Genomic DNA, 27415 nt, shown 5'->3' with positions numbered 1-27415 from the left:
TTGCCAAATATCGACTTGTGCCAGCTTATTTCAACGTGTTTCAGCGTTACTTCAGCGTACTCATAACTTATACAAATTGTACCCATGACTTATCCAGTGTATGCCAGCATGTTTGCCAGATTTTTCATACGTCAGGCCATTGCTGGTCTAAATCGTTAAGGTGTGGCAGAGGTTTAACAAGCTTTTGCTAAACTGCAATCATCAGAATCAGCTTTGCTAAATCAGGGAAACCTCTAAAACCTGCAGGACAGCGGTTCTTGAGGACCGACTTTGGGCATGCCTGCACCAGATTAATATACCCAGCTGTAAGTTATGGTTATTGACCTCCTGAAAGTTAAAGCTCCTCAGCAGTCTGGAGTCCAAGGCAGCCTCATTACCTTTATCTGGATATTTTTATATTTAACTAAGTTTGATGCACTTCTGTGCCCTACTGAAGAAATGAATTACCTCAGCATGATGCTGCAAACATGCAGGTAACTCTATTTTCTGTGGATAAAATTATGGTTACCAACGTTTTCTATGTAACTTCCAAAGGTGTTCACAAAGCCGCACTATTTATAGAAAGATTAAATTGCAGATGTATTCTGTTTACTGACTCAATGACCTCTCTACATTTTGCATTTGGGGGACATGAGCATTTAGCTTCTTTTTCAGCTTTTTATAAATTGAACAAGGGCTGTGCATATTAATCAATGCGTTTTTGGCAAATGCATGTACATAAATATGATGGAGTTAGCCCCATAGCTACTTTTCATCCATAGTCCTCTAAGGCAGCGACAATGGAAGATGGTCCCTGATTTAGGATTATTGATTGTGGTGTTTCACTGAACGGTCACTATGTTTAGAAATTGTTCAGGTTTTGTGTATTAACCTCTACTTTACTGTTTTACATAGAACCATTAGGGTGGAGCTTCTCCACTGATGCTTTTGCTTAATAATTTATGTAAATGTGTGTAAGTTTTAGAACTGGCTATAAGACCATTGTTTAACAGTTTGTTTGGAGAGATGAATATACAGTAGTACACAGCCAACAGATGAATCCTGTTTTTCATTTAATCGTGGTAGAGATCGCCTGGTCTCATCTCCTCCTGACTCTACATTAAATTATTTATGCCTATAAAATGTGCAGTGTACATTTCCCCCAGTAGAGATGCAGCAAATCAGAGCAGATGGTGTTGCCTCCCTGTTAGATCCATTACGGTACTCCACAGCTAATGCAGTGGAGCTGGGGTTGGGGGGGCTTGATGGATACTGAGATGAAGAGGAGGAAGAGGACAATGGAAGCACAGACTGTTGAAAATCCCCCAGCCTAATTTTCACTGGAGACAAGGTATCCTTTCATTTATTCTGGGTTTTTCTGTTACTTCCTTAAGGTGGTATTAGAGAATTTTACTTACTTTAACATTCTATCTGCTGCTCAGTTTCATATGAGTAATTATTATATTGTTTTTGGAGCAAAACAAGCATCTTTTGAATCATGATAAAAAAGAGCTGGGAGCTGCGGATGGGAGACAGGGAACACCTCCTGGATACGGACACTGGAGGAGAAACACACACCATAGACGTCTACGGCAGTCTGCAGAATGGGGGCTTTTTCCCACCTGCATGTGTAAGCACTTTTTTTCACTTTTCTCAGATAATTGGCCAGTGTATTCCCTTCAGCCCATCCGACATGCAGCCAATAAGTTACTCTATTTCCCTACCTTATCTTTTCACACTTGAATAACTTCAGACGTTTTAGCTGACATTGTTTTCTTTTATCTGCCTGCATTAACTGCTGCCGGAGATCATAATGAACAATTCAGGAGTTTACTCTTTGCCACATGATTGTACAACATATAGTTTTTTTTTATCTAGTAAAAAGCTCAGTGAGACTGCTTTCCGTCTCCACGTTTCCAGGCTCATTACTGCAGAGTGCAGGCTTTTATGGTGCAGTGTCTTGCACAAGAGTTTCTAGTTGAAGCTCATAAAGAGGCAACAAACAGTTCACAAGTAGAGCCACAGACTCTTTTGCATAGCTCCACAAAAGTATTCAGACACCTTATTTTTCCATCATGATTGCATAATTAAGTCTGGGTTAAATATGGTACATAATTATGAAGATGAAGGACAATGATGCATAGTTTTTAAACAATTATTTTATGCTGATACCTCTGAATATGATCCAGAGCAAGCAAAAAAATAAAATATCTAAAGCTTTGTAGATCTTATGATGCACTGTTTGAACCATCATACAAATAATAAAATCACTATGGACAACTGGAAATGGAGAGGCAGCTGAGATAGCAACAATAAAAATACTGCAGAGTTTCTCCAGCTGATCATCCTCTCCACACATTTGGTTGCTATGGGGAAGTGGTAAGAAGAAATCCTGTGTGTAGGCATGTAGGGAAAACATGAGGATGAAAGTGACCTCATCAAAAAGTGAAGATTATTAAAATAAATATAGCATTAATTGTTATGGGTGAGACAGGGTGGTGCCAGAGCCATGCTGTGGGATGGATGGAGCTAAAGGACATTGGATGAAAGTGGAGGAAAAACACACATGGTTGCCTGGTGGGATAATTTATATCACTCCACAAAACTGGCCTTTGTTCAGCTTTTCCGAAAAAAATTCAACACCTTTGCAGGAGATTCTTTTGGCCCAGTGGTGTAGGATGTAGGAGGTTGCCCTGAAATCGAAAGGTTGAAGGTTCCAGCCCTGGCTGCGGCTTTCAGTGTCGTTGTGTCCTTGGGTGAGACACATCACCGCATCCTCTACTGATGGTGGTCAGAGGACCTGGTGGTGCTAGTGTATCGCAGCCCCGATTCTGTTAGTGAACCCCTGGGCAGCTGCGGCTATAACGTAGGTTGTCACCATCAGTGTGTGAGTAAATGACTGAATGTAGTGTAAATTGTTTGGTTGAAGTCTCCTGACTTTAAAAAAGGCGTTATATAAGTACAGGCCAGTTACCATTTGTATGATATTTGTCTTTGGTCATTTAATACATAACAAATCAAACAGAACCATCCATGGCGCTTGGAACACCAGCGCTCTAACTACAGGTTGATCTTGTGTGAGCCGACAAAGATTACTGGGTAGGTGTCAAAACATTCCGAAAAACTGAGAAACATCTGGTTGTTTTCTATTTAGTGTTTTGTGTTCATTATGAGCCTGATGAATGAGAATTTGCACAGGCAATATTTAAATATAAATATAACTATAAGGATTAGAATAGACCTAAATCCAGTAGAGAAACTCTATGGCAAAGCTTGATGTACACTCTGTCCAATCTAATGAAGTTTGAGGTGTTTTGATAAATGGAAATGCTACACTTTGATTTGATCTGTCATGTAAAATTGCTCTAAAATGTATTTAAGCTTGAGGTTTTAAGTTGACAAAACATGAAAAGGTAATTTCACATAACCATCTATTTATTGTTCATATTAGCTGAAGGATTTTGCTCCTTTCAGTTTTCAGAGGATGATCTCCGCTGCGAAGATCCAATTCACATGTGCTGTATGGCAACAGATAACCAAACAGCTTTAAAGAAGGGAAACTACTTCAAAGATGGAAGAACCAAAATTGGTATGCAGCAACAGCACCAATCTCCTGTAGATTTAAATGACAAGCTTTTAGTTTATTTCTACCATTTGATTTTGGGTTTCAGATTTTGTGCTGGTGTGGGAGATCCGATCACGCCGCAAGCAGCGAGGGAAGGGGAAAAGCAACAGGACTGGTGAGGAGAGGGAGTCTGCACAACTGGCAGAGTGGAGGGACAGGTTTGTCCATAATCTGCAGAGTGTCGGGCTGCTGTTGGAAAAGGTGCTGTTATTTATTTCATGAATGCAGTGTAACTGTAGCAGTTAATGTGATTGAATACTGTGTTATAATTTTCTATTTCCACTTTTTCTTTAATCAGGAGGAAACAGCCAATGAAAAGAAAACCATCCATTTTCTTAAGGTCAGCGCCCCCTGGGATGTGTTGGTGTATTATGCAGAGGAACTCTGCCTCCGAGCTCCACTGCAGGTCAGCAAAGCTGTTCTTTCTCAGCAAACATAGTCATTTAGGTCTAAACAATTAAACATTTACCTTATTAGATCCTAATTATGAGCCCATCTTCATCTCTAGAGAAGTTTTTGAGTAAAACCAGCGATAAAATTAGAAAGATTAAACGTCTAGTTTAAACATATGTACATTACAACCACTAAATAAACCTAACCTTTTTTTTTTTTTTTTTACATTTTTGTGGAAAACTGAAATTCTGAGAAGTTTGAAGTGCATTTGTAATCACCCCCCAAGCAAGTATTTCATAGAACCACTTTTGCTTTTTTTGTGTGGAAAAAGCTTGGTTATCCCCCAGCCTTTATGTAGCCCCATCCATCCTCCTACCATCCTGAAGAAGAGCATCCCCTCAGCACAATGAGGCCACCGCTGTGTTCAACTTTTCGGATCATGAGTTGAAGGTTTTCATTTCATAAAGTTTATTTGATTAGGAAAAAACAAACAAACGACAAAAAATATCCTTCTATTCGAAGCACAACCAATCCCATGTTTGTTGATCTTCTAGTTAATAGCTAATTTACAAACCAGATCAGTAAGACAAAGGCAAAAACAAGCAGTATCTCATATAGGGGTGTTCATAAAGACCTAGAAGTTCAGTTTTAGGTCTCCTTATCAGCATTTTTCTTTTATGAATTTGACGTTTTTCCTTTATGGACAGGACATACCCTAAAAAAATATTCTACAACTTAATACATTTTCAGTTTGAATGCATTTATATATCAGACTTTTCAGATATTTGTAAAAATCTTAGAAAACAGCAAGAATTTTCTTTCCATTTCATCATAATGATACTCTAACTTGTGTTAAAGTGTTGGATAAAAACCTAATATTATTAAAGTTCTGGTTGCATTGCAACAAAGTGTTGGAAGGCTTAGGGGTAGATGGACCGATACAGATTTTTTAAGGCCAATGCTGATACCAATTATTTTGACATCAGTCTAATCGATTCCAGGTATGTGATGCAGATTCTTTAGGCCAGTATTGTTTTTTCCTTTTCCATTAATATGATAAAAGTAGTACAATGATAACAACGGCTAAAAAGGTCTAAATTTATACAAAATGAGACATTTATTATCAAAAAACGCTAACAATAGATAGCAGAATGAGCTGCAATGTATGATCCTTATATTATCTCAAGGCATGGCTGCTGAATGCACTAACGAATCAGCAAATGCATGTATACATAGGATGATACTGAAACATAAAAAATGTAAATATGAGCCTAAAATATTGGCCGGCTAATATATTTATATTGGTCGTTCTCTATTCTGAAGCTGTGAATTATTTTGCAAGACATTTTAAGTCTCTGGTAACTTCCAGGCCCAGCAACATCTGGACCTCAACACATCTTCTGTGGTTCTAAAAAAACTGTCTACACCCAACATAATGATGGAATCAGTGCCAAACAGGCCTCTGGACTATTACACCTGCGCCTTCCGCAAGTCAAAGATGAACAGGTGAGCTCTGCAGGGCGTCAGTCAACTCAAACACAACTAATTCACTTCCAGTGTTTCTGTGCTTAGAAAGGATTTCTTTTACTCAGGTTCCTCGGCTCTGAAGACCAAGAGAGCTACTTTACTAATACTCAGAGACACCAGATCGTAAGTAACACTCCTGCAGCTACACAGTGGTCTTCTGGGACAGTTGTTTCCCATCTCCTACAGATCTAGTATCTGTGTCCTAATCCAGGTTTATGAGATCCTAGCTCGGACTGTGTACGGCAAAAGGAAGAGGACAGAGGTGGGGGTGGACAGACTAGTAAACGAAGGGGCCTACTCAGCAGCTTATCCTCTGCATGAGGTAAATGATCATCACCTGCTGTTTGATTAATAATGAGCCTTTTTCCTTCTCTAACAGCTTTATTTATCGGCTTCCAACAGGGTCCTTTCAAGCTTCCGGGCTATGAGACACATCCTGAAGAGCTGAATCAGAGGCAGGTCCTGCACTACTACTGGGCTCGCTGGTGCAAATGGTACAAGTATCAACCACTGGATCACATTAGGGAGTACTTTGGAGAGAAGATTGCCCTCTACTTCGCTTGGCTTGGTATGAAATTCTTCCTGTTTATCCGGATTTTTCTTTTCAACAAATTTGTTCCTTGATGATATTTGTCTGCTCCAGTGGTGCACCTAATAAATTTTACATGGGAGGGGCTCAAAACTGATAGAGTAGCAATACTTAACCTAAATCTCTCATATGTAAATGGATTTAAAAGAAACAAAACATAAAAAACACTAAAAAAGAATTTTATTGTGTCATTTTTTTCCTTTAATGATCAAAGGAAACTTTTTCTTTTTTGGACTAAACAAAAAAAAGGTCCACAAACAGATAAATACAGAAGAAAAATTCACATAAAAAAAAATTTAATTACCATACAGGACTGATTAAAGCTGTCTGTTTAAAGAGAGCTTAAGGAGACGGCTCTTGTACAAACAAAACGTCTCAAAAGAGATTAAAATCTAATATTTCTGCAACCTATGCAGAGAATAGATACATACCAGGTGGTTTACCTGGAAATCTTCTCATCTTAACTTATAGTAACATCATTTTCCTCATCTCCACTTATTTCTGACTCTCTTACTTTTTTGCTAAAGAAACTAGAAATGGCTCCACTTTTAAATGTCCTTTCCATTGGGATTTGCAATGTGCAATAATCCAGATTAAGAGGAATAAGCCAGAGTCTATTACAGTTTGAAACCAGAATGTTTATCACATTCACAAAGGTCACATAAGCAATATTATGCAATTCATAAAATTCAAACATATATTTTATGTATTTTCTGTAAATGAAATACTTGCCCTGTAGATCCCCTGCTAGTTAGTTTGTCTCATGTCACTTATAGCACTGCTTTTTAAAAAAAGAACATAACCTCAAATTATTTAATTCTGGAGAAATAACTGCTGATTGAATTTTTCTAAAAACGTAAACACTGATTTTAAGGGGGAAAATTGAACAATAAGGTTTTAGCACATTTTCAGTGCTTGGTTTTTATTATTTGTTTTATCTTTGTGCTGTAAGATCAGCACATAAAAACTAGATTGTAACGACTTCCTACTTTTGGCGTTTAATTGTGGTATTTCTTAAATTTATCGAATTCACTGAAGCACCCGGAGCTCAGAGGAGAACTTTGACCATTTTAACTGTCTTAGCAGGTGACCTAAATAGCACAATTAGCTATGGTATATTTACTAATCTGAATACTTTTCCATGGAGCTACACTATATTGCCAAAAGTATTTGCTCACCTGCCTTGACTCACATATGAGCTTAAGTGACATCCCGTTCCTAATCCATAGGGTTCAATATGACGTCGGTCCACCCTTTGCAGCTAGAACAGCTTCAACTCTTCTGGGAAGGCTGTCCACAAGGTTTAGGAGTGTGTTTATGGGAATTTTTGACCATTCTTCCAGAAGCGCATTTGTGAGGTCGCACACTGATGTTGGACGAGAAGGCCTGGCTCTCAGTCTCCGCTCTAATTCATCCCAAAGGTGTTCTATCGGGTTGAGGTCAGGACTCTGTGCAGGCCAGTCAAGTTCATCCACACCAGACTCTGTCATCCATGTCTTTATGGACCTTGCTTTGTGCACTGGTGCACAGTCATGTTGGAAGAGGAAGGGGCCAGCTCCAAACTGTTCCCACAAAGTTGGGAGCATGGAATTGTCCAAAATGTCTTGGTATGCTGAAGCATTCAGAGTTCCTTTCACTGGAACTAAGGGGCCAAGCCCAGCTCCTGAAAAACAACCCCACACCATAATCCCCCCTCCACCAAACTTTACACTTGGCACAATGCAGTCAGACAAGTACCGTTCTCCTGGCAACCGCCAAACCCAGACCCGTCCATCAGATTGCCAGATGGAGAAGCGCGATTCGTCACTCCAGAGAACGCGTCTCCACTGCTCTAGAGTCCAGTGGCGGCGTGCTTTACACCACCGCATCCGACGCTTTGCATTGCACTTGGTGATGTATGGCTTGGATGCAGCTGCTCGACCATGGAAACCCATTCCATGAAGCTCTCTGCGCACTGTTCTTGAGCTAATCTGAAGGCCACATGAAGTTTGGAGGTCTGTAGTGATTGACTCTGCAGAAAGTTGGCGACCTCTTCGCACTATGCGCGTCAGCATCCGCTGACCCCGCTCCGTCAGTTTACGTGGCCTACCACTTCGTGGCTGAGTTGCTGTCGTTCCCAAACACTTCCATTTTCTTATAATGCAGCTGACAGTTGACTGTGGAATATTTAGGAGCGAGGAAATTTCACGACTGGATTTGTTGCACAGGTGGCATCCTATCACAGTTCCACGCTGGAATTCACTGAGCTCCTGAGAGCGACCCATTCTTTCACAAATGTTTGTAAAAACAGTCTGCATGCCTAGGTGCTTGAATTTATACACCTGTGGCCATGGAAGTGATTGGAACACCTGATTCCAATAATTTGGATGGGTGAGCAAATACTTTTGGCAATATAGTGTATCTTCATCTCTGCATCTCCACTTCTTCTCATGAAAATGAACAATGCTTTTAAAAATGTAAACATGGTGGAGAGCTGAATGAAATCTGTCAATTATCCGCATCTCTCTCACTACTGATAAACAAAAACTTAACTAAATGTATGAGCTGGTGAATAATAAGCAAAATCTATGAAAGAAATGAACCTAAACAAATGCCGGTCTGCAATAAAAACAAGCCTCCAGCTTTCCCCTGCAGATAGATATTGTTTACAGACAATTATGTTTAGAGCAAACGTTTTGCAGGAATAGATACCCAACAGCAGCAGAGCCAGGAAGGCATAAGCAGATAACACACAGAGGGGTTTTGGATGGTGAAACTATTAGAACCTGGGTGCAGCTATGACAGTGCGCTTCCTCTCCTCCCCTCATAGAGCTGCAGTCTAATGGAGCTTTGTGTCCCTGCAGGTTTCTACACAGCCTGGCTGCTGCCAGCAGCCATAGTGGGAACACTGGTTTTTGTGTCAGGAATCATGCACATGGACACCAACACCCCAGCGTGAGTCTGAATAATTAAAACAACACACAAGCTGATCTATAGAAAATACAATTGATGCCAGACTGCAACAAAGAACAACGTCTTTGTATAAAGCAGCCATTAAAGATGACTAATAATTATGGTTAATTTAGCTACAGTAAGAAATCGGCCGCAGTTTCTTTTAGGAAATCTTTGTCGGTAGATTAACCACCGAGAATCCAGATATTTAGCACGAGCTCCAGTTCAGCACCTAATGTGCAGATATGAGATTAGTATTGATCTTTTGAGGGGAAAAAATATGACCATGTTATAACTTTCCTCTAAGGAATAATGTGATTTCTGGGAAAATAAAATAAATCAAATCTTCAGCACTTATCTGGAAAATAAACAAGACATGGAAAAGGCAATTTTACCAAACTGCTTTTTTTTTAACTTGGCATTTATTGAAGCGTAGAGCACCACAAACAGTCATGGCCTTTGACATTTTATTAAACTACAGCATATTTTATTGGATTTTATTTTATAAACCAGCACAGAGTGATGGTAAACATTTGTAGTGTAGAAGAAGGAAAACAATTAGTATTTTTTTTCTTTGTTTTTGTCAGTTATATAGAAAATCATGCTATGAACTTAAATGTTTTCACCCCTTTTACTCATATAGCCCTGGATAAAATCAAACTCCAAAAGTCAGTAAATAGACTTGTTTCAGAATAAAAACCTGTCTGGAATATCTTTGAAGTGTTTACCAGAAAAAACAGCCTTATTTTCTGCCAGAGAGAGAGAGCTGATTTATTTTACCACCTGCCATATCCATATTAATATTAATTATCCAGATTATGTTTCTTCTGAGTTGCAACTTGGTTCTCTTTATTTCTGTCCCTATTTCTAAAGGGAGGACATCTGTACCAGTGGTGCAAAGTATCCAATGTGTCCGCTCTGCAAAACATGTGAGGCCTGGAACATGTCTGATATCTGCACCATGGCCAAGGTAAAATAAGTTTGTTACTGCTTTCATTAATTTTCCCAGAGGTGATAGATGCTCCTTCCCTCCTCTGTGTTACAGTTGGGGTACCTGTTTGACCACCCTGGTACCGTCTTCTTCAGTGTATTCATGTCCTTCTGGGCTGTGACCTTCCTGGAGTTCTGGAAGAGAAAGATGGCCACTCTGGCTCATCACTGGGACTGCATGGACTTCCATGAGGAAGAGGTTTTTCAGCCCTATACTATTTCATTCCTATGGTTCCTTTCAATGTAATGACTATGGGACGTTATAAATGAAAATATATCTATATAGATATACATATAGAAATATATATGAAAAATGATCATGAAACAGCAAACATAGCAAATTTCCATTTAGAAAAGAAACACCTAAAAGTAATCAGACCTGCTGTCTTCTGCCAGGAGCGTCCTCGACCTGAGTTTGCTGCCACGGCGCCGACGGTGGAAGAAAATCCAGTGACTGGAGTCAAAGAGCCATACTTTCCAGAGAAGACGAGGCTGTCTCGCATGTTCACCGGCTCCATGATCATCATACTGATGGTGAGTCACAACTGATGCTTCCTTAACAACTGATATTAGAGTGAAGACGATGTTCTGGGAAACAAAGTCATATTTTCCCTGAATATGAGGAAGTATTTTTTTTCCTAGAACTTTAAATCTGTTGACATTATCTAAACCTGAGTGAACTCTTCATCCTATTATATTTGGGTTCAGCAATGTTTTACAAATGTTTACTTTAGTAAACCTGATAACATCTGGGATATATTCTGTAGATGAAACAGTTCAGTAGCAATAAAAAAACTTCATATGTGGAGACACTGAAGTTTAATCAAGCAGCATTAATGTTCTACAAAGTTTATAGAGCTATGGTCGATCTGATGATCTTAGTTATAATCTGAGAATCAAATTTCTGACACTTTTCTGAAAAGAGCTGTGACAATGTTAATGTTGCATTCAATGTAAGCAGGAAAAACCTAAATCCCCTTTGGTAATGATGATGATAAAAGAGGTTAAAGGAGAGAAGCTTCTGTAGAATGAGAACCTTTTATACTTATTCTTTTAACTCTATTATATGTTTAATATCAATCTTCTCTATCTTAATTGTGCAGTTCTGAAAACTCGAAGTATATATGTATAAGGAAAACAAATTTAGAAAATATTAATAATCATATATGCATTTCTTCTCATAGAATCAGTTGCCCTTTTCAAGAGCTGCAGAAATAAAAAACAAAAAACAAAACAAAGCATTTCCTTCCAAAAGCATTGATACAATATGAACTTTTTATTTGTCAAAAACAAAGCTCCACTGGTTGTTTTTTTTTTTTTTTTTACTGGGATTTTATGTGACCAATTAACAGTAAATGAAGGTTTTTCTTTACATTTAGTTTAGACATTAAAATAAAGATAAGTACATGTTTGGAATCAGCACCCTTATTCTACTATCCTCAAACCAAACCCACACCAACCGTCGGCTGTCTTGTATGTCAGCCAGTTATCAAGTGAACTGTGATTCCTGTGTAATTTAACGTCTGCATAAATCCAGCTTTTTAGTGAGCGCATCATACGTTTGTCAGGGAACATTGATGCCCACACAGCATCATGAGAAACGCAGAAGCTGGGTCAGGGAAAAAACTGTGCAGATGCTTAAAATAGGATTAGCCTAAAAACAATATTTTCAACATCTTCTAGAAATCTGATCAGTCTGTAATGTAAAAATAGAAGAGAATGTGGCAGAACTGTCACCTTTAACCAGGAGGAGAAAATATGGTGATAGGAAAAAAAGTAGATTTTCTTCCCTAGAGTGTGACATGTGGTAAATGATCAGTCAGCTTTCTGGCTGTCACAGTAGATTACATTTTCCTTCTGAAATTAATTAAATTGCCTTTTTTTTTTCTTTTTTCACTTAGTCAGATACATTCTCTATTTCCCCTTTAACATAATGTCTCCTCAGCTATGTGTTGTTATAATCTTCCTGGTGACGGTGGTCATGTGTCGAGGGGTCATCAGCGTGATGATGTACCAAAGCGGGAGCCCTGTGCTGCGTACTGAGGTATGTTGGAGTTAAAGAGACAATGTTAAAGATAACATGTTGTTATAATGCTGATGTCACGTCCTCCTCAGGCTGGGACTATAGCGAACATCTGCAGCAGCATTGTCAACCTGGGCTTCATTCTGTTCATGGGGCAGATTTATACAGCCTTAGCCGAGCAGCTCACTAAATGGGGTAAGTTCCCAGGAAAATAAAACAGCTAAGCTGTATATTGTATATTGCATTTAATGGTAAATTGATGGTAAATTATTAAAACATCAGGGTTTAAAAAAGAAAAGGAAAATCTAATTTCTTTGAACTAGATAATGAAAACACTATATTGTCTTTCTTTAAATGTCTGGTTTTATTAGAAACAGTAATTTCCAATAACCATGAAACCTCTTTTTTTTTTTTTTTTTTATAATTTCACCTTACAGCTGCAATCTTTTCTATAATTTACTGGAATTCTCTGTGACACACAAACACAAAGTAGCGTATATTTGGTGTGGAGGAAGAAGATAAAACAAAAATCCTGAAACTTCTGCTTTTGACTTGAATTTCACCTATTTGTCTTTGGTGAAATGGTTTAGATTGAATGGGGAGCTTTTATAAATAACAGTGTACTGAACCACAGCTGCTCCATGCAGTTTAGGTTTGGACTTTTATAATGTTATGATGCAAATCGACCTCTGGTTTCATATTCAGGGATGTTATTCTGAAACGGAAACTTTCAACCCAGTTATAAATCTTTTTCTGCTTTTAAGTTGTTCTTTATTAAACTCCATCCACATAAAATCTAAGCAGCTTCCGTTTTCCTGCAGAAAGAAAAGCATATCATAACATGATAGGGCCACCACCGTGTATTCAGGATAGAAAAACTGTATGCAGGGGTGTCGGCTTAGTGGTTGGGGCATTGCGTTTGGGTCCCAGAGGTTCTGAGTTCATAGAATGTAAGCAAGACCCTTACACCCCCACATTTCTCCCCCGGCGCACCACAACGACAGCCCAATGCATCCCCAAGGGATTGGTTAAATGCAGAGTTTATTTCGCTGCTCTGTACTTGTGACAAAGACAATAAAAGTTCCATTCTATTCTGTATCACTAACCTTAAGTGATCATTTTCATTCTATTTCACCAGAAGCTTTACTCTTGTCACTGCTGAAAATCAGATTCCCTTTTATTCTTGTTAAATTCCATTACAAAAAAAATTCACAAAAAAATTATTGTAACAGGGCTCTGAGGTTAATTTCTCCTAAAAGTGGTGTGAACGTTGATGTTAAAGATATTTCTGTATTTATTTACAGAAATGCACAGAACACAAACCCAGCATGACAACGCTTTCACGCTCAAAGTCTTCATCTTCCAGTTCGTCAACTTCTACTCGTCTCCCTTCTACGTTGCTTTCTTTAAGGGAAGGTCAGACATGATCCAATCATGGAGATCCATGAATAAACCACTGATTCTGTCAGGAAACACAGCTGTTCTCCTTTCTTTTCTTCTTTAGGTTTGTAGGCTACCCCACAAACTATGGAACCTTATTTGGGATGAGAAACGAAGACGTGAGTGCTTATTACTTCCAGGTTTCCCTATCCTTATAAATTCTTCATAAAGGAATGGATTCCTGTATCTCCTGATATTTCTGCATGTTTTCTGATTTCAGTGTGGTCCTGGTGGGTGCCTCATTGAGCTGGCTGAACAGCTCTTTATCATAATGGTGGGAAAGCAGCTCATCAACAACATTCAGGAGTTCATTATACCGTATGTCTCCACACATGCAAGTAATACAGAAGCTTGAGCCTTTAGACATTACCCTGATTATTTACAATCACCATAATGGTTTTTAATTGCACCCTTTGCTTTTCCTTACATATTTCCTTATATCCAGTCCTACTCATAAATGGATTTTAAAGTGGTTTTCATGACATACTACCCTATCAATTACTACTTTACTGCAGAAAAGTAAAAGCCTGGCGGCAGAAGAGAACCTTGGCCAGCGTGTTGGGAGATAATGAGACAGGCGAGGCGAGGCGCTGGGAGGAAGACTACAAGCTGGTACCTTGTGGAGGCCTGTTTGAGGAATACCTGGAAATGGGTAACTAAGATCAACAATGATGATATTAATGCAGTACCTTCTTCATTTATTGAAACACCTGGTAGATAGTACATAAAAAGCATTCATCCATCCATCTTCTCCTGCTTATCGCGGGCCGGGTTGTGGGGGTAGCAGCCTTAGTAGAGCTAAGGCTTCCCTTTCCCCAGCCTATCCAGCCAGCTCCTCCGGGCAAATCCCAAGGCTTTCCCAGGCCAGCCTAGAAACATACCAACCCTGGGTCATGGGTCTTCCTCTAGGTCTTCATAAAAAATAATAGTAAAATAAACACCCACATCATAGAAAACTCTGTTAGAAAATTGAAAATGTAAAAAGTGTCTGTAATGCTGTAAATTAACATAAAAAATATGTCCCATGACAACAGCCTTTTTTTTAAATATATATATATATATAGTGAAAATCTTATCTCTGTCATATTGAAAACAAAGAAACGGTTTAACAAAAATAAACAAAATCATGTAAAAAAAATAAAAAAAAATATGCAAGAACCAGTCATGTGGAGTAATTAAATTAAACTACAGTCTACGGTTATTGGTTTTTACTTTTTTTTGGTTTATTTTTGTTGTTTAATTTTTTTTTTTAGATCCTTTGAGTCCACAAAATGCAGATGGAGGTAATTCATTACAGAACATAAGAGCTACAAATACAAAAGCCTTTAACTTTAGTGACTTTAAGACACTGAGCAGTTAATCTCATGGTTTCTGAAGTTCATGTGACTTTATAAGTACTGGGATGTATGATGACCATTAACATAAAAAAAAAAACTAAAATTACATATTAGAGCTTAATGCAAAAATAAAATAGTATAGTTTAAAAGTATTACAGGATGAAAATCATCACTAATTCAGGAGAGTAAACAAAACCATAATAAAAAAAAATAAAAAATGCAAGACTTCCTGTTTCCCCAGGAAATAACTTTGATTTGACATAAAAGTCCAATACTCACCTTTTGAAATTGGAAAGACAGAGAACATGCTATTAATGTATAGCAGTAATCCTTTAATTCTCATAAGTTCCCAAATAACTAAGAAGATAACAAATCTTTTGAATTCATCTAAAGTCAGGCTGTTAACCAAGTTTAAAATAACAAATAAATTTCAAAAGGACCCATGATTATCATGCCTCCAAACACTGAGAGGGATGGCAGGGAAGGAAAGGAAAAACCCAGAGCTTCTTCCTCTATAACACCTTATTTCAAGGCTTTTAAAGACATTTTTTCCATGGATAAACAGTATTTGAGCTGAGTCTTGAACGAGGTGGTGTTTGTATCCAGTAAAACTGTCTCCCTGTCTTCCAGTCCTCCAGTTTGGGTTCATCACAATCTTTGTGGCAGCCTTCCCCCTTGCACCGCTCTTCGCCCTCCTCAACAACTGGGTGGAGATCCGCCTGGATGCCCATAAGTTTGTGTGTGAATACCGCCGACCGGTGGCAGAGAGAGCCCAGAACATTGGAGTTTGGTTCAACATTTTGGAAGCCTTGTCCCATCTTTCTGTCATTGCCAACGTAAATAGATCTGTGATTACCTTTCAATAGACATCACATGGTTATCAGCAAACGGATCACATCTTTAATGAAGCAATTTTTGTATTTTCTCAGGCTTTTCTTATCGCCTTCACTTCAGACTTTCTGCCTCGCTTGCTCTACCAGTATAAGTTCAGTGACGATCTGAATGGATATGTTAACTTCACCTTGGCTTATGCACCACTCAACTACACTGACTACCCGAGGTGCAGGTATGGAGGAACTGCTTTTCTGTTTTCATATTAAAACTAAAAGATAAGCAAAGGAATTAATTCATATTTTTTTATACTATATTTTAGAAATCATCAATGAAAACTATATAATTTATTCATTTTACTAGGTGTCTTTTAGTATCAGTGTAAGTAGCAGGTATTCTTTACCAAAACAGGCTCATATAAGATATTTTTCATGTTTATTTTTTTCTGATTTATCATCATGTTTTTCTTACTCATGTGCAAAGAAACGTGAGACTAAAGAATGCTATGCTTTTATTTTAGGACAGTTTGGATTTCTAATAGCTTGTATGTCAGATATTTGCTTTCAGCAGTTACCGTTAAACTTGATTTGGATCTTGGAGATTATTAAAAAACAAAACAAAAAACAACCTTGGTAATTCATGATCATTCAAGAATCATTCATTCTTTGATCTAAAATCAGGGGTTAGAATGAATCATGCAGAAAGCTTAGTTGCTGCAGTTTTACAGAAGATGATTCAATTTAAATAGATTAGCAAGTACCTCATCAAAAATATTTTCTTTGACCAACAGTTATTGAGTTCATTATGCATTAGATTAATTGTTTAATCAGATTTAAAGCAAATTCTTTCAAGGCAACAGCTTGAAACGGTAATCCTCGCCTTTGTTACCACTCGGTTAGATTATTGCGATGCCCTCTATGTGGGAGTTAGTGCCTCCTCCATCCCCGGTCTCCAGATGGTTCAAAATGCTGCAGGAGGCCTTTTAACTGGCACATGCAAGTATAACCCTTCACTCAACTGGCTGCCCCTGTATTTTAGAAATTTTAAAATTATTTTATTTTCTTTTAAATGCCTGAATGGGCTTTCCCCACCATACCTCATAGACCTACTCACTCTCTCAGGTCAGCTGCTCCTGAGAGCCCAAAACTAAGCAAAAGCTCAGAGGAAACAACACTTTCACTGTTGCAGCTCCAAAGCACATCAGGCAGGACTCTTATTTGACTGTGTTTAAATCTCTAGTCAAAACCCACCTTTTGCTTTTGACACCTAGCAAGACAGTGGCCTTTTATGTTTTACCCTATTTTATTGATAGGTTTAAATGTTATTTTTACCCATATTTTAGCTGTTTTATGCTTTGCTTATTTACTTTTTTCTGTACAGCACTTTGGGTGGCTCTGCTCGTTTTATTAGGGCTTAACAATTCAAATTGGATTGGAGATTTCTGTTCATTTAAAAGATTATTTGCATTTCTTGAAATTCTAAATTTGACCAGTAGAGGGTGGTGTGTCTCGTATTGAACACCTGATATAAAATACATGTACACTGTAAGTTCTGCACTGCATTACCTGTGCTTTATTATTTTAGATACAAAGCATTTAGAGATGACAATGGAGCTTATACACTCTTCTACTGGGAGCTTCTTGCCGTCCGACTTGGCTTCATCATTGCATTCGAGGTATGAAGGGTTCCACTAAAGTTTAGTTCAAAACTGAACTACTTTTGCATCATAATAGTTCTTTTAAACATATTCTGTGAAACAAACAGTGTTCACTTATTTTTCTTTGTTAACAGAACCTCTTTTTGTCATTTTGTTACCACAGCATGTTGTGTTTTTTGTCCTGCGAGCCATTGACTGGATTGTTCCTGATGTCCCTGAATCTTTGGAGCTGAAGATTAAGAGGGAGCGTTACCTCGCCAAGCAAGCCCTGGCTGAGAACCAAGAAGCACTGTTGGTAGGTTAAAGTTGATCTGATCTGAAAATGCTAAACATTGAGGAGTGTCTTCTCAGTGAGACACAATCCTATAGAATACTCACAAAATACTTTATAAAAACTGAAACCAAAATTATAAGAGTTTTAAGGGCAAACTTTAAATGTCAGTTTTGTTAAAACATACAAATGAATGTTTTTCTTTGTTAGAGGGAGATCTTTTTACAACCTGGTTTGGAGTTTCTTGCTGTAAAAGCACCAGTTCTTGTTTTTCTAGTTAATATAAGCATTACAAGTCAAAAAACAAGTATTTCACTCCATTCTATGGATTAAAACACAAAAAAAAATGTAAAACAGATATTGTGCCATTGCTAATAACCATAAACTTCACTAACTTTTAAACTACCGGTATTTGCAAAGAAACCAAACTGGATACTGACTTCTCGGTACAAAAACAATGCATCAATTGTCTGATCAGCTGATAGAAACTAATTTAAGGTTCTTAATGCTTCCTCTAAATTTTTTATCCTGTTATATATCCTCCGTTTTTATTCTAATTCTTTCGAATTCAACAGTTTTACTGAGTTGAGTATGTGCTCAGTATGATGTTTCCTGTCAAAGAAAGCCCATCTGACTCATTAGCTATGCAGTAATCCCTCTTTCCAAGCGAACATGTGGCAACTGGTAGGAAAAACCACTCGATTTTGTCTGCATATATTAGGCTGTGCCTCTATTTAAATTGGAAATTAAATCAGAATCTGTTTTTCTAGCTTTGACAGTCAGCAGTGCCACAGCATAATGAAACCATCACCATGCTTTGACAGTCAGCAGTGCCACAGCATATTGATACCATCACCATGCTTTGACAGTCTGTAAAGTTTGCTTGGGTTTGAGAGCATCACCATGACTGCTCCAATACAGACAAGGAAACTCAATCAAATGTATTTGTCTCATCTATGTTTGAAGCTGTTAACCTTGATGATGTTGGTTTAGGAAGAGAGGTTTGTTCCCTTGATCGGCGCTTCCAATTTGGACAGAGGCACCAGTTCATGAAAATCATATTTTCTTTCCTCTTATGTATTTCCTTTCCAGTTGTGGTAGATTTTCAGATATTGGCAATGTGGTGACACATCAAAAAGACATTATTTTACCTATTATCGATTTAAATTTGAAATTGATTAAGTTAGACTTGGACTGGTGATGTTTTGATTGATCTGATGAGTTATCTAAACAAATCCTTTCTTAGCTAGTGAAGAGAAACCACTAACTGCAATCCATCATTATCACCAATCAGCAATATAAGTGCCAGTCCTAAACTTTTTAGCACCACTTATTGGAATATCTTTGTATGTGTGTTTGTATCTACATGCGTTAACCAGCATCTATAACTGGGATCCTTTGAGAATCTTAGTAACATCTCATTCAATATTATATTTTTTTTTTAACAAAATGTCCAGTTCTACTAAATACTCTAAAAAAAGAAGAACAATTTGTACATAATTTAAACTCTCTCTTGCTTGTCTAGATGTTGTAATCATTGCTTTATTAAGGGAAGTTTTGTCTGTCGTAACGTCTAAGTTTGACTCACATAATAAACATGTCCCATTTGTCAGATGTTTTCCTCTGGGCCATAAGAATAATTAACAAATTGTAGTTAAAAACAAACTTGTACAGGCTGCTACTGCAGAACTATGGGCCCATCTCAAACCTCCCATTAGGTTATTAAAAAAAGCTGTTTAAGCACCTTCTAACAATGACCAGCTGCTTCAACGTCTTCCAGTCAGGTTTCCATGCTCACCACAGTACGGAGACTGAGACATTCATATAGAGGCAGACGTTGGAGTTATTGGACCTAAGTGCAACATTCAACTCTGATAAAGGTATAGTGGAGGATTTTTGCAAATGTTTAAAAAGAAAAATGCACATGCACAACCATGAACCTGCTCCTGAGAGAGAACGCCTATTAAACGTTTGTGAAAGCATTATATGTATGTTTCAGTGTGAAAGCAGTGCCTCCATACCTTTACCTAGGGTAGTCAGTGTAGTTAAGTGATGCATAAGCCAAGGTGTAGGAGCCCATTTCTCCTCGTGCACCCTCTGTTTAAAAGTTGCTATTTGCATCGCTCATACAGGCTTACTTTCCAAAAGAAGATTTGCAAATTTTCCATAATATCAGACTCACCACCTGTAAGTGGAAACGAGCAAGAGCACATAGGACGCCTTTATGTAAACATATCACCAGAATGATTGACAGTTAGGAGGACCACTTATTTTGATGATCGAAAAAAGAACATCCTTCACTATACCTTTAATAACTTCATTTTATCAGAGTGTTTGGAAAACTGGGTCTGGTCATTGCTGGACTGATTTAAGTCCTACTTGAAGGTGGGGGCCTTTCTTGTCTCAGTAGGTAACTTTTCATCAGAAACCACAAAAATCAGATAGTGTCCTCTAAGGGTCCATTTTGACCCATTTAATATTGATTTGCTCCTCTAGCTTAGATTTTATCAAACAACCTAAGATATGATAGCTTTGAGTAGCACACATAGCTGTCTATCACATTGTCTTCGGGTGACATTAACTTTCTTAGCTGCCTCCTTACTTCCAGCCTTCATATCAACCTCTCAACACTGCAGCTTTGGTTCTGATACATTTCCATTTAAAAAAAATGTTTTCTAATGTTTTTCACTCACTGACTTTGGTATTGTTGAATTATAGTGTTTATTAGAAGTATCAACAGCTGTAAATACATGGCAGTAGAGATAATTAATCTTTGCCTGAATATTTACTTGCTACAGGATGCCGATGTAAACTGAGCTAACTGTCTCTTGTCTCTCCATTCTTCCCATCTATACCTAAATACACTGTTCCTCTTTTGAAGCAAGCGACTCGTTCCTTGGATTCCTGAGTCAGGACTGAAAAGGAATGCTACGAAGGAATTTTCGAGAAGAAACTTCTTTACATCTGAAACTGTCTTTTTTTTATTATTATTGTTTAAAAGTCAAATGCCAAGCAAATGAGATGATCCTCTATTTTATAGATATTGCTCCACACATACTGAGAAAAAGAAAACTAAAGTCATTTTAGCTTCCCAGCTTTTTCACCAGGATTTTTATCTTTAGTTAGCAGATGTTTGATCTATATAAATAATAAGTACCTTCAAGGCATTTATTCAAGCATGAGGAAAAAAACAACAATCTGAATCTCTGTTTGAGGATTAGCTTGTTAATGACAACCAGCAGCTGCAGCATGTATATCAATGAGAGGTGTGTAGTGCCTGGAAAAGTAGTTGCACCCAAACACCTCCATGTTTTTAAGTGAGATTTTATTAGAGAACACACAGTAGTGTGTAGCTGTGAAAGGGAAATTGAATGGTTTTAAAAGTAAAAAAAAAACAAACTGAAAAGTGTGGCCTGCATTTTTATTCAGCTCCCTTTACTCCAACATTTACGGTATTTCCCGAACTATAGAGCACACCTGACTATAAGACTTATCCACAAAGTTTTTTGTATTTAAGCTGGAAACCTACACACCAAGCAGCTAATATCTACTGAACTGTACCCAAACAAACCTAGGGCTATATCACCCCTAGAAAAGGGAGAGAAGGATGATTGTTCCTGTTATCTTGTTGGCATTGCTAACTTCTAATGGAAAATTTCAGCTCTGTAGGAGTTATGCATAGTCTCCTTCAGTTTAATGCAGCAAATAAATGTAAAAGTGTGGGAATTTGGGACAGTTGTTCTCTTCTAAATGAACATTAACCCCTTCTTTTTTGATTTCCTGTTTTCAGTTCCGCCCCATGGTGGTTAGGAAAATCCACAGAAAAGCCACATCTTTGCATAAGTTGCATGATTCAAAGGGAAGGAAAAAAGTAGCAGCTTATAGTTCAGAAAATAAGGTTATCTAATTGGCCTGCGTGCATAATAGTATGTACAACGTTAAGCTAATACAGAGCATTAGAGATGCACAAACCGATTTTTTCCCAATGCAATCCAATCCAATACATGGGCTGAGCGTACTGCCCAATATCCCATACTAAACTGATATTACTGTTGTTAAAGAAAATGTAACAAATGAACACTGATATAACTCATCACTAGCTGATGTGTGCTCTAAGGCTGCACAATAAATATTATTTGCAATATAACTGCAATAAAAAAAAAAACATTTTCAAATCGCGTGAGGACTCAATATTGGTAAAATTAAATATAAATTTCTCACTCCAGCTCTTTAGGTGGCAGTAATAAGCTTAGAGTGGGATAGCTGCCAAACAAAGGGGAAGAGTGAGTTGTGGCTATCATGCAAATCCATGCATGATAGTAGAAGTAATTTTTAACACCAAAGTTACAATAAAGTCCTGCAATAAAGCACTCTGGAAAAGCAAGCTTTTAATGTCATAAAAAAACTGAAACCCAGGAGTAAAACATCAACATGCTTGTGCTCAGTGCAAAAAAAAAGGGATATTATAAAATTTAAGTCCCAGGATTGCTTTACCTGTATTGCTGTGTACGATATAAATGAAATTACAAATGGCTAAATCGAAATGCTGGATCAGCATCTTTTATCTGATGCAGCTTAATAGTCAGTATCAGAGAATCCATGTAACTCATCACTGCATTTCTACTGCACATTATAAACACAAAAGATCCACTATGATCTCTCCAACCCCATGCTGCACATCCTTTAACATCAAATTTATGGCTATTAAAGCTGCAGTCTGTAACATTGAGGAGAGAGCAGACTTCGACTGAAAATTTGAAGAAAAACAGGTTTCACGCCACTCCCCCACCCTCTCTGCTTCACCTCCAAGCTCCACCCCTCTCATAGCATCTGCGCGGCTACCGCATGCGACCAGAAGGGGGGGGGGAGATTCAGCGTGTATGAGCTGTGATTGACACTCCATCAGACGCACTTCTGGCTGTAATTGGTTGTTTTGACTCGTCCCGAATTATTCTTTCCAGATTGAAATACAGGCAGTAGGCGGTACCAATTGAAGCAGTTTTTTTCACAGGTTACATATCACATGTACTGCTGTCTGGGCATAGGGACAGTTTTAGCCAATATGACAAAAAAGTGATTTTTAAAAGCTTACAGACTTCAGCTTTAAGGTTAGCTAGCCTGGTTCAGATTTAGCTTGAACAAAAACAATGTTTTGACAGAAACATTTTTTACTAAATAAATGTTTATTTATTAGTGGTAGCACCGTGTTCCTGCTGTTTTCCTCAACAGGAACATAAAAGTTAATATGAGGAAAACCTGTAAAACCTTATACTATCATCCTTGGCTGCAAAAAGAACTGGTTAAGGATGGAACAAATACAGTCTCATTAGAGCCACACCTTTTTAAGACATATAATTTGTAACACTGAAGTTTTAACCTATTTATGTTTCAGTTTTATTTTTTACTTGAAATTCACCAACAAAAAATCTGCCTATATTTCCCCTGGAGAAATTTGCAAATCAGCTGTAAAAATTCAGCCATAGAAATTCCTCATAAAATTGAAATGGGGCTGCAGATTGGCGCAGTGGGTTGTGCTATTGCCCTGCAGCGAGAAGGTTCTGGCTCCGATTCCCAGCCTGGGGTCTTCCTACATGAGGTTTGCATGTTCTCCCTGAGCTTGTGTGGGTCCTCTCCGGGTACTCCAGCTTCCCCCCACAGTCCAAAAACATGATTGTTAGATAAATTGGTTTCTTTAAATTCTCTTTAGGTGTGAGTGTTTGGTTGCATGGTTGTGTGTCTCAGTGTGGCCCTGCGATAGACCGAGGACCTATCCAAGGTGTACCCCGCCTCTCGCCCATAGACTGTCAGAGAAAGGCACCGGCCCCACCGCGACCCTGACAAGGACTAAGTAGGAGAAAATGGATGGATTGAAATTTGAAATGCTAAATATCTCTTGCAGAAATTCAGATACAAAATTGTGTTAACCTTCTAATGACTCAAGCCAATGCAGTTGGTCTAGATCAAGTGCAGTGGCTTTTATCCACTGAAATTGCACTTATTTTACCACTATTATGGAAGTAATATAGTCTCATTAGATTCCAATTATCAGACTCAAAATAATTTTTATTATTTTTGGTTTAATTCTAAATATAATATAGTTTCAAGGTCCAGACAATCTGGAATCTGGTTGATTATATAGGATCATGGCGACCTGTTCCATAGCAACCAATTCCAAAAAGTCTTTGTTCCAATGCTGTACATCAAAGCATTTATAGTTCCTCTCCCTCTAGTTCTGCAAGATTATACGTTTTGCTGCTAAAAAGCCCAGTGATATGATATAGTCCACATTCTTTGATGTAGAGTCTTGAGTCTTTATTCCAAATAGACAATCCAGGGGGCAAAGTCATATTTCCATATCTAGCATCAAAATACCTTTTTAACACATGTTAAGAAATGCAGCGTCTAAAAAAGCTCTCATCCTAATGTGACCATGTTCCTCCATAGTTTGGATGCATTATATGCCCATCTTAAAAAGTTCCAGTCAAAAAAAAAAAAAACCCCAGAAACTTTAAATCTAATTCAGGATTCAGTGCTAAAACAAACGTATGTATATGTTCTGCACCTAACACATATTTGTAAAGAAGAAGAAGCAAAAGAAGGTATTTAGATGGGGAAAGCTGGTATAGCCATACCCTCTACAACTAGATTTTATTTATAGGTATCTGAGTAAAGGGGCCGAATAACTTTGTTTGGAAAACTTCCTTTCCAGTTTGGAGGTGTATAACATAAAATGGCCACAAGATATATTTGTGGTCTATCATGACAAATTATGAAATGTTCCATCATTATGAATACAAGGTCTGCTATATTTCAATTATTATGAGCTGCAGTTTGAGTCAAACAAAAACATTTTTTCATGACGAAACATAGTTGGAGGAGTTTTGTCTGAAGAATCCTTCAGGTGTAAACCTGACTCCACCTCACTGTGAACCATCAGCTCTCGGTTAATCATTTGTAGTCTTTAACCTCAAGCAGAGATAACCCCAATTTTTCTCACACTTGAAAGCGCCCCCACTGACATGAAAGGCAGTAAACTACTGACTTCATGGTCTCAGTCGGGTTTCCCATTGCTTGAAAACCAACTTTAATCTTTATATCAGAGCTGTTTGCTATCATCGCTGCCTTGGGGTCAAAGTTTGCCCTCTGTTTATTGCTGGCTAATACTGTAAGACTGCAGAGAAAACACAAGGTTTTCATTAGATTCCTTGTCAATTTTTAACAGACTGATTGTATGTTTTGTTTTGTTTTCTCTCATCATCTTTTAGCATGTCGGATTTTTCAACCTTTATGCTCTGCACAATGTTTGTATGGAGTATTTTTGAATATTAATGTACAGTACTGTAAACAGAACAAGAACAAAAAGCACTTTGAATGAGGAAGTATTTCATTTGTGAGTTCTGTTTTTGTATTTTAGACTGAAATAAATCTTTGTTGAATGCATTATGCTGCTCAGTGTGAAGGTCATGTTAAAATATGATGCTGCAGGGATGAATGTTCACATTGATCATCTTTAAACCATCGACCATCTCCATTTTTTTCTTCTCTCCATGATGTAACTTTCTCTGCTCTTCAAGGACACAGGCAGAAGATTCTGATTTATTTGGAGCCAGAAACTGACAGGCGTTTGTTAATGATTTCTCTCTTCCTCTCACACTATCTACAAGAGGCTGCAGCCCTTTGGCAACTTCTGACTTTTCTTTGATCTCATCTTCTCCACCTCACCTTTCTTTCACCCATTTCCCTGCCCTCTTCTGTAATTTCTACCATCCTTTCTGTTTTAATAGCCTCCTCTTCTCAGCCCGTCCTCCCTCTTTGCCACGTTCAATCTTTGAATTGTTGTGACTGCTGCGCGTTCCTCTGCCATGGCCTGCAAGAAGAGTGAGTTAGTACATGTTAGTGAGCACAGGTATGCACTGTGGACACTGGCTGGATCGCTGAGGAAGCGCTTGCATGCAGGAGCTGCTGAGGGAGAGCTGAAAATCAGCCTGAAGGTAAAAATGAAGAATAGCAAACACAGCATATAAATCTTTATCCACACAAAAGCTCCTTTCCTTTGCTTTGAAACACAATGTAGGAACCAAAATTAAATTAGCTTTTACTTTTATCGAATAAACCTAGATTGCCGATGGCTTTAGTATTTTCTGTGTTTTATAACTTTCTTTTGTGCTCCTGCAAAGAAACAAAACAAATAGGGCATCCAACGCTGCAGAGGAAACTGCTGACCTGAGTTAACCCCCCGCCCCCTCCACTCCCCCCACTATCTTTAATAAGTGAACACAGTTGACAGAGCAGAGAGCACTAAAATAGACGAGAGCTGAAGCAACCCTTAGCAGCTCCAATCTGTCACCACCTCACAAGCCTGATATGTGGAAGAAACTACCTGTATTGGATGCAGTAGGAGGTTCTGTTAACTATTGGGCTGTTTGAACAAATCCACAGACATGCAAATATTTTTTATGCAAAGTTTTGCTTCTATAAAGCACGTAGTGTTATCAAATCACTCCAAATAAGGCTCATTGTGTGTATAAGCCTGGCAACCTTAATGAAATGTGTTAAGATTTTATGTGACAGAACACAAGGTAGAGCTGTCACTGAATAAAAGAAAATTCTGCGATGTCTCTGAATTTTTTTTTTCTTCATTTTTAGAAACAATACTCCAATAGCATTTAATTGAATCAAGCCCAAGAGATAAAATTTAATATTGCAACATGCAAAAAGAAATGTGACAGAAGCTAAACTCTCCATACCATCATGAATCATAGCAGGCTGTGGGTATTCTTTACTACGGCAGGAAAGGAGTTTGTGGTAAGATGGATGGAGCTAAATACAGAGAAAATGTGTTTCATATTTATTATTTGGATTGTATGTGATGGAGAAAAACAAAGCAGCACATAACAATAAAGAGGAAAAAAAATATTTTCATGTGTTTTTAAAAACACAAATCTCAGTGATACTAAATGATTATTTAAAGAACATTTTGTATAATTTCCCAAATGATCCAGACTAAAATTTAGTTTTCTGTTTTAATTATATAAAAATATTCATCATGAATAGTGGGTTTTCAGGCTTTAAAAGACAAAGGTAGAAAGGAATAGAGAAAATAAGGAGAGTGAGATGCAGATTATGACAAAATGAGAGAATAAAGGGAAAGGAAAGGGTCGGGTAAAGGAAGAAGAAAAGATACAAGAAAGAAAAAGGATGTGAGGAAGTGCAGAAAAAGAGGCACTGAGAAGGAAATGATTATGCAAGGTAAGATGGGAAGTAAAGACAAGGAAAGGTGTAAGATCACAAGGAAATAAGGATAGAATGTAAGATTGAAGGAGGGAGACAATAAAGCAGGTTATGAAAGAAAAAAGGAGGGAATGGGACGAATAAGAAGGAAACAAAGATGGAAGGATGAAAACAAAACAACTCTTAGATAATGAGACTTCTTCCATTTCCATATTTATCGACACTTGTTAATGAATTGTGAAATCTGAAAAGTGTGGCATGGATATCTTCTCTTCTTTAACCTGATACATCAAAACAAAAATACAATTTCAGTAAAACAATATCAGTTCTTGATGGTAACGGTAAAAAAGTTGACAAATTTAAAGAGTAAATAAGCTTCCACAACACACCTTGGGCACACTTTCCTATCAGATAAACATTATTGTTACCAAGTCCGTTTGTCCCTCTCCCTTTCTCCTCTTTCTGTGTCAGGGCAGGTGCTGAAATGAGACACTAAATAACTATTAGAGGAAGGGCAGCAAAAAGGGAGGAGAATAAGAGAAAGAAGGAGCGCTCCTCTCCAACAGTAGCAGGGAGAAACAGAGAGAGAGA

The 27415-nt window shown here is 37.9% G+C and overlaps 1 protein-coding gene across 1 annotated transcript; it reads left to right on the top strand.

The window, feature by feature from the left end:
- Nucleotides 1-1189: 1189 nt before the first annotated feature.
- Nucleotides 1190-21070, top strand: ano11 (anoctamin 11). The gene is made up of 24 exons (XM_038298489.1): nt 1190-1330; nt 1456-1609; nt 3454-3568; nt 3651-3805; nt 3903-4010; nt 5367-5503; nt 5590-5647; nt 5736-5846; nt 5927-6092; nt 8957-9047; nt 9918-10014; nt 10090-10233; nt 10431-10568; nt 11980-12078; nt 12150-12252; nt 13362-13473; nt 13562-13616; nt 13718-13815; nt 14013-14149; nt 15465-15670; nt 15764-15900; nt 17250-17340; nt 17486-17617; nt 20475-21070. Exons 2-24 carry the CDS (start codon nt 1478-1480, stop codon nt 20499-20501), a joined length of 2649 nt encoding a protein of 882 aa, XP_038154417.1. The 5' UTR covers nt 1190-1330; nt 1456-1477; the 3' UTR covers nt 20502-21070.
- Nucleotides 21071-27415: the final 6345 nt, after the last annotated feature.

The sequence above is a fragment of the Cyprinodon tularosa genome, unplaced genomic scaffold, assembly GCF_016077235.1.
Source record: "Cyprinodon tularosa strain WSP-4 unplaced genomic scaffold, ASM1607723v1 ctg409, whole genome shotgun sequence".
NCBI lineage: Eukaryota > Metazoa > Chordata > Actinopteri > Cyprinodontiformes > Cyprinodontidae > Cyprinodon > Cyprinodon tularosa.
Note: the sequence above shows the minus strand (reverse complement) of the source record. Positions and strands in the feature narration are given on the sequence as shown.

Bases quoted from the DNA above. Each gene is read 5' to 3' on its own strand.
- ano11 (XM_038298489.1), top strand. From the start codon at position 1,478: ATGATAAAAAAGAGCTGGGAGCTGCGGATGGGAGACAGGGAACACCTC. The intron at 1,610-3,453 runs GTAAGCACTTTT...TGCTCCTTTCAG, and splicing joins GCTTTTTCCCACCTGCATGT to TTTTCAGAGGATGATCTCCG. The intron at 15,901-17,249 runs GTATGGAGGAAC...TTATTATTTTAG, and splicing joins ACTGACTACCCGAGGTGCAG to ATACAAAGCATTTAGAGATG.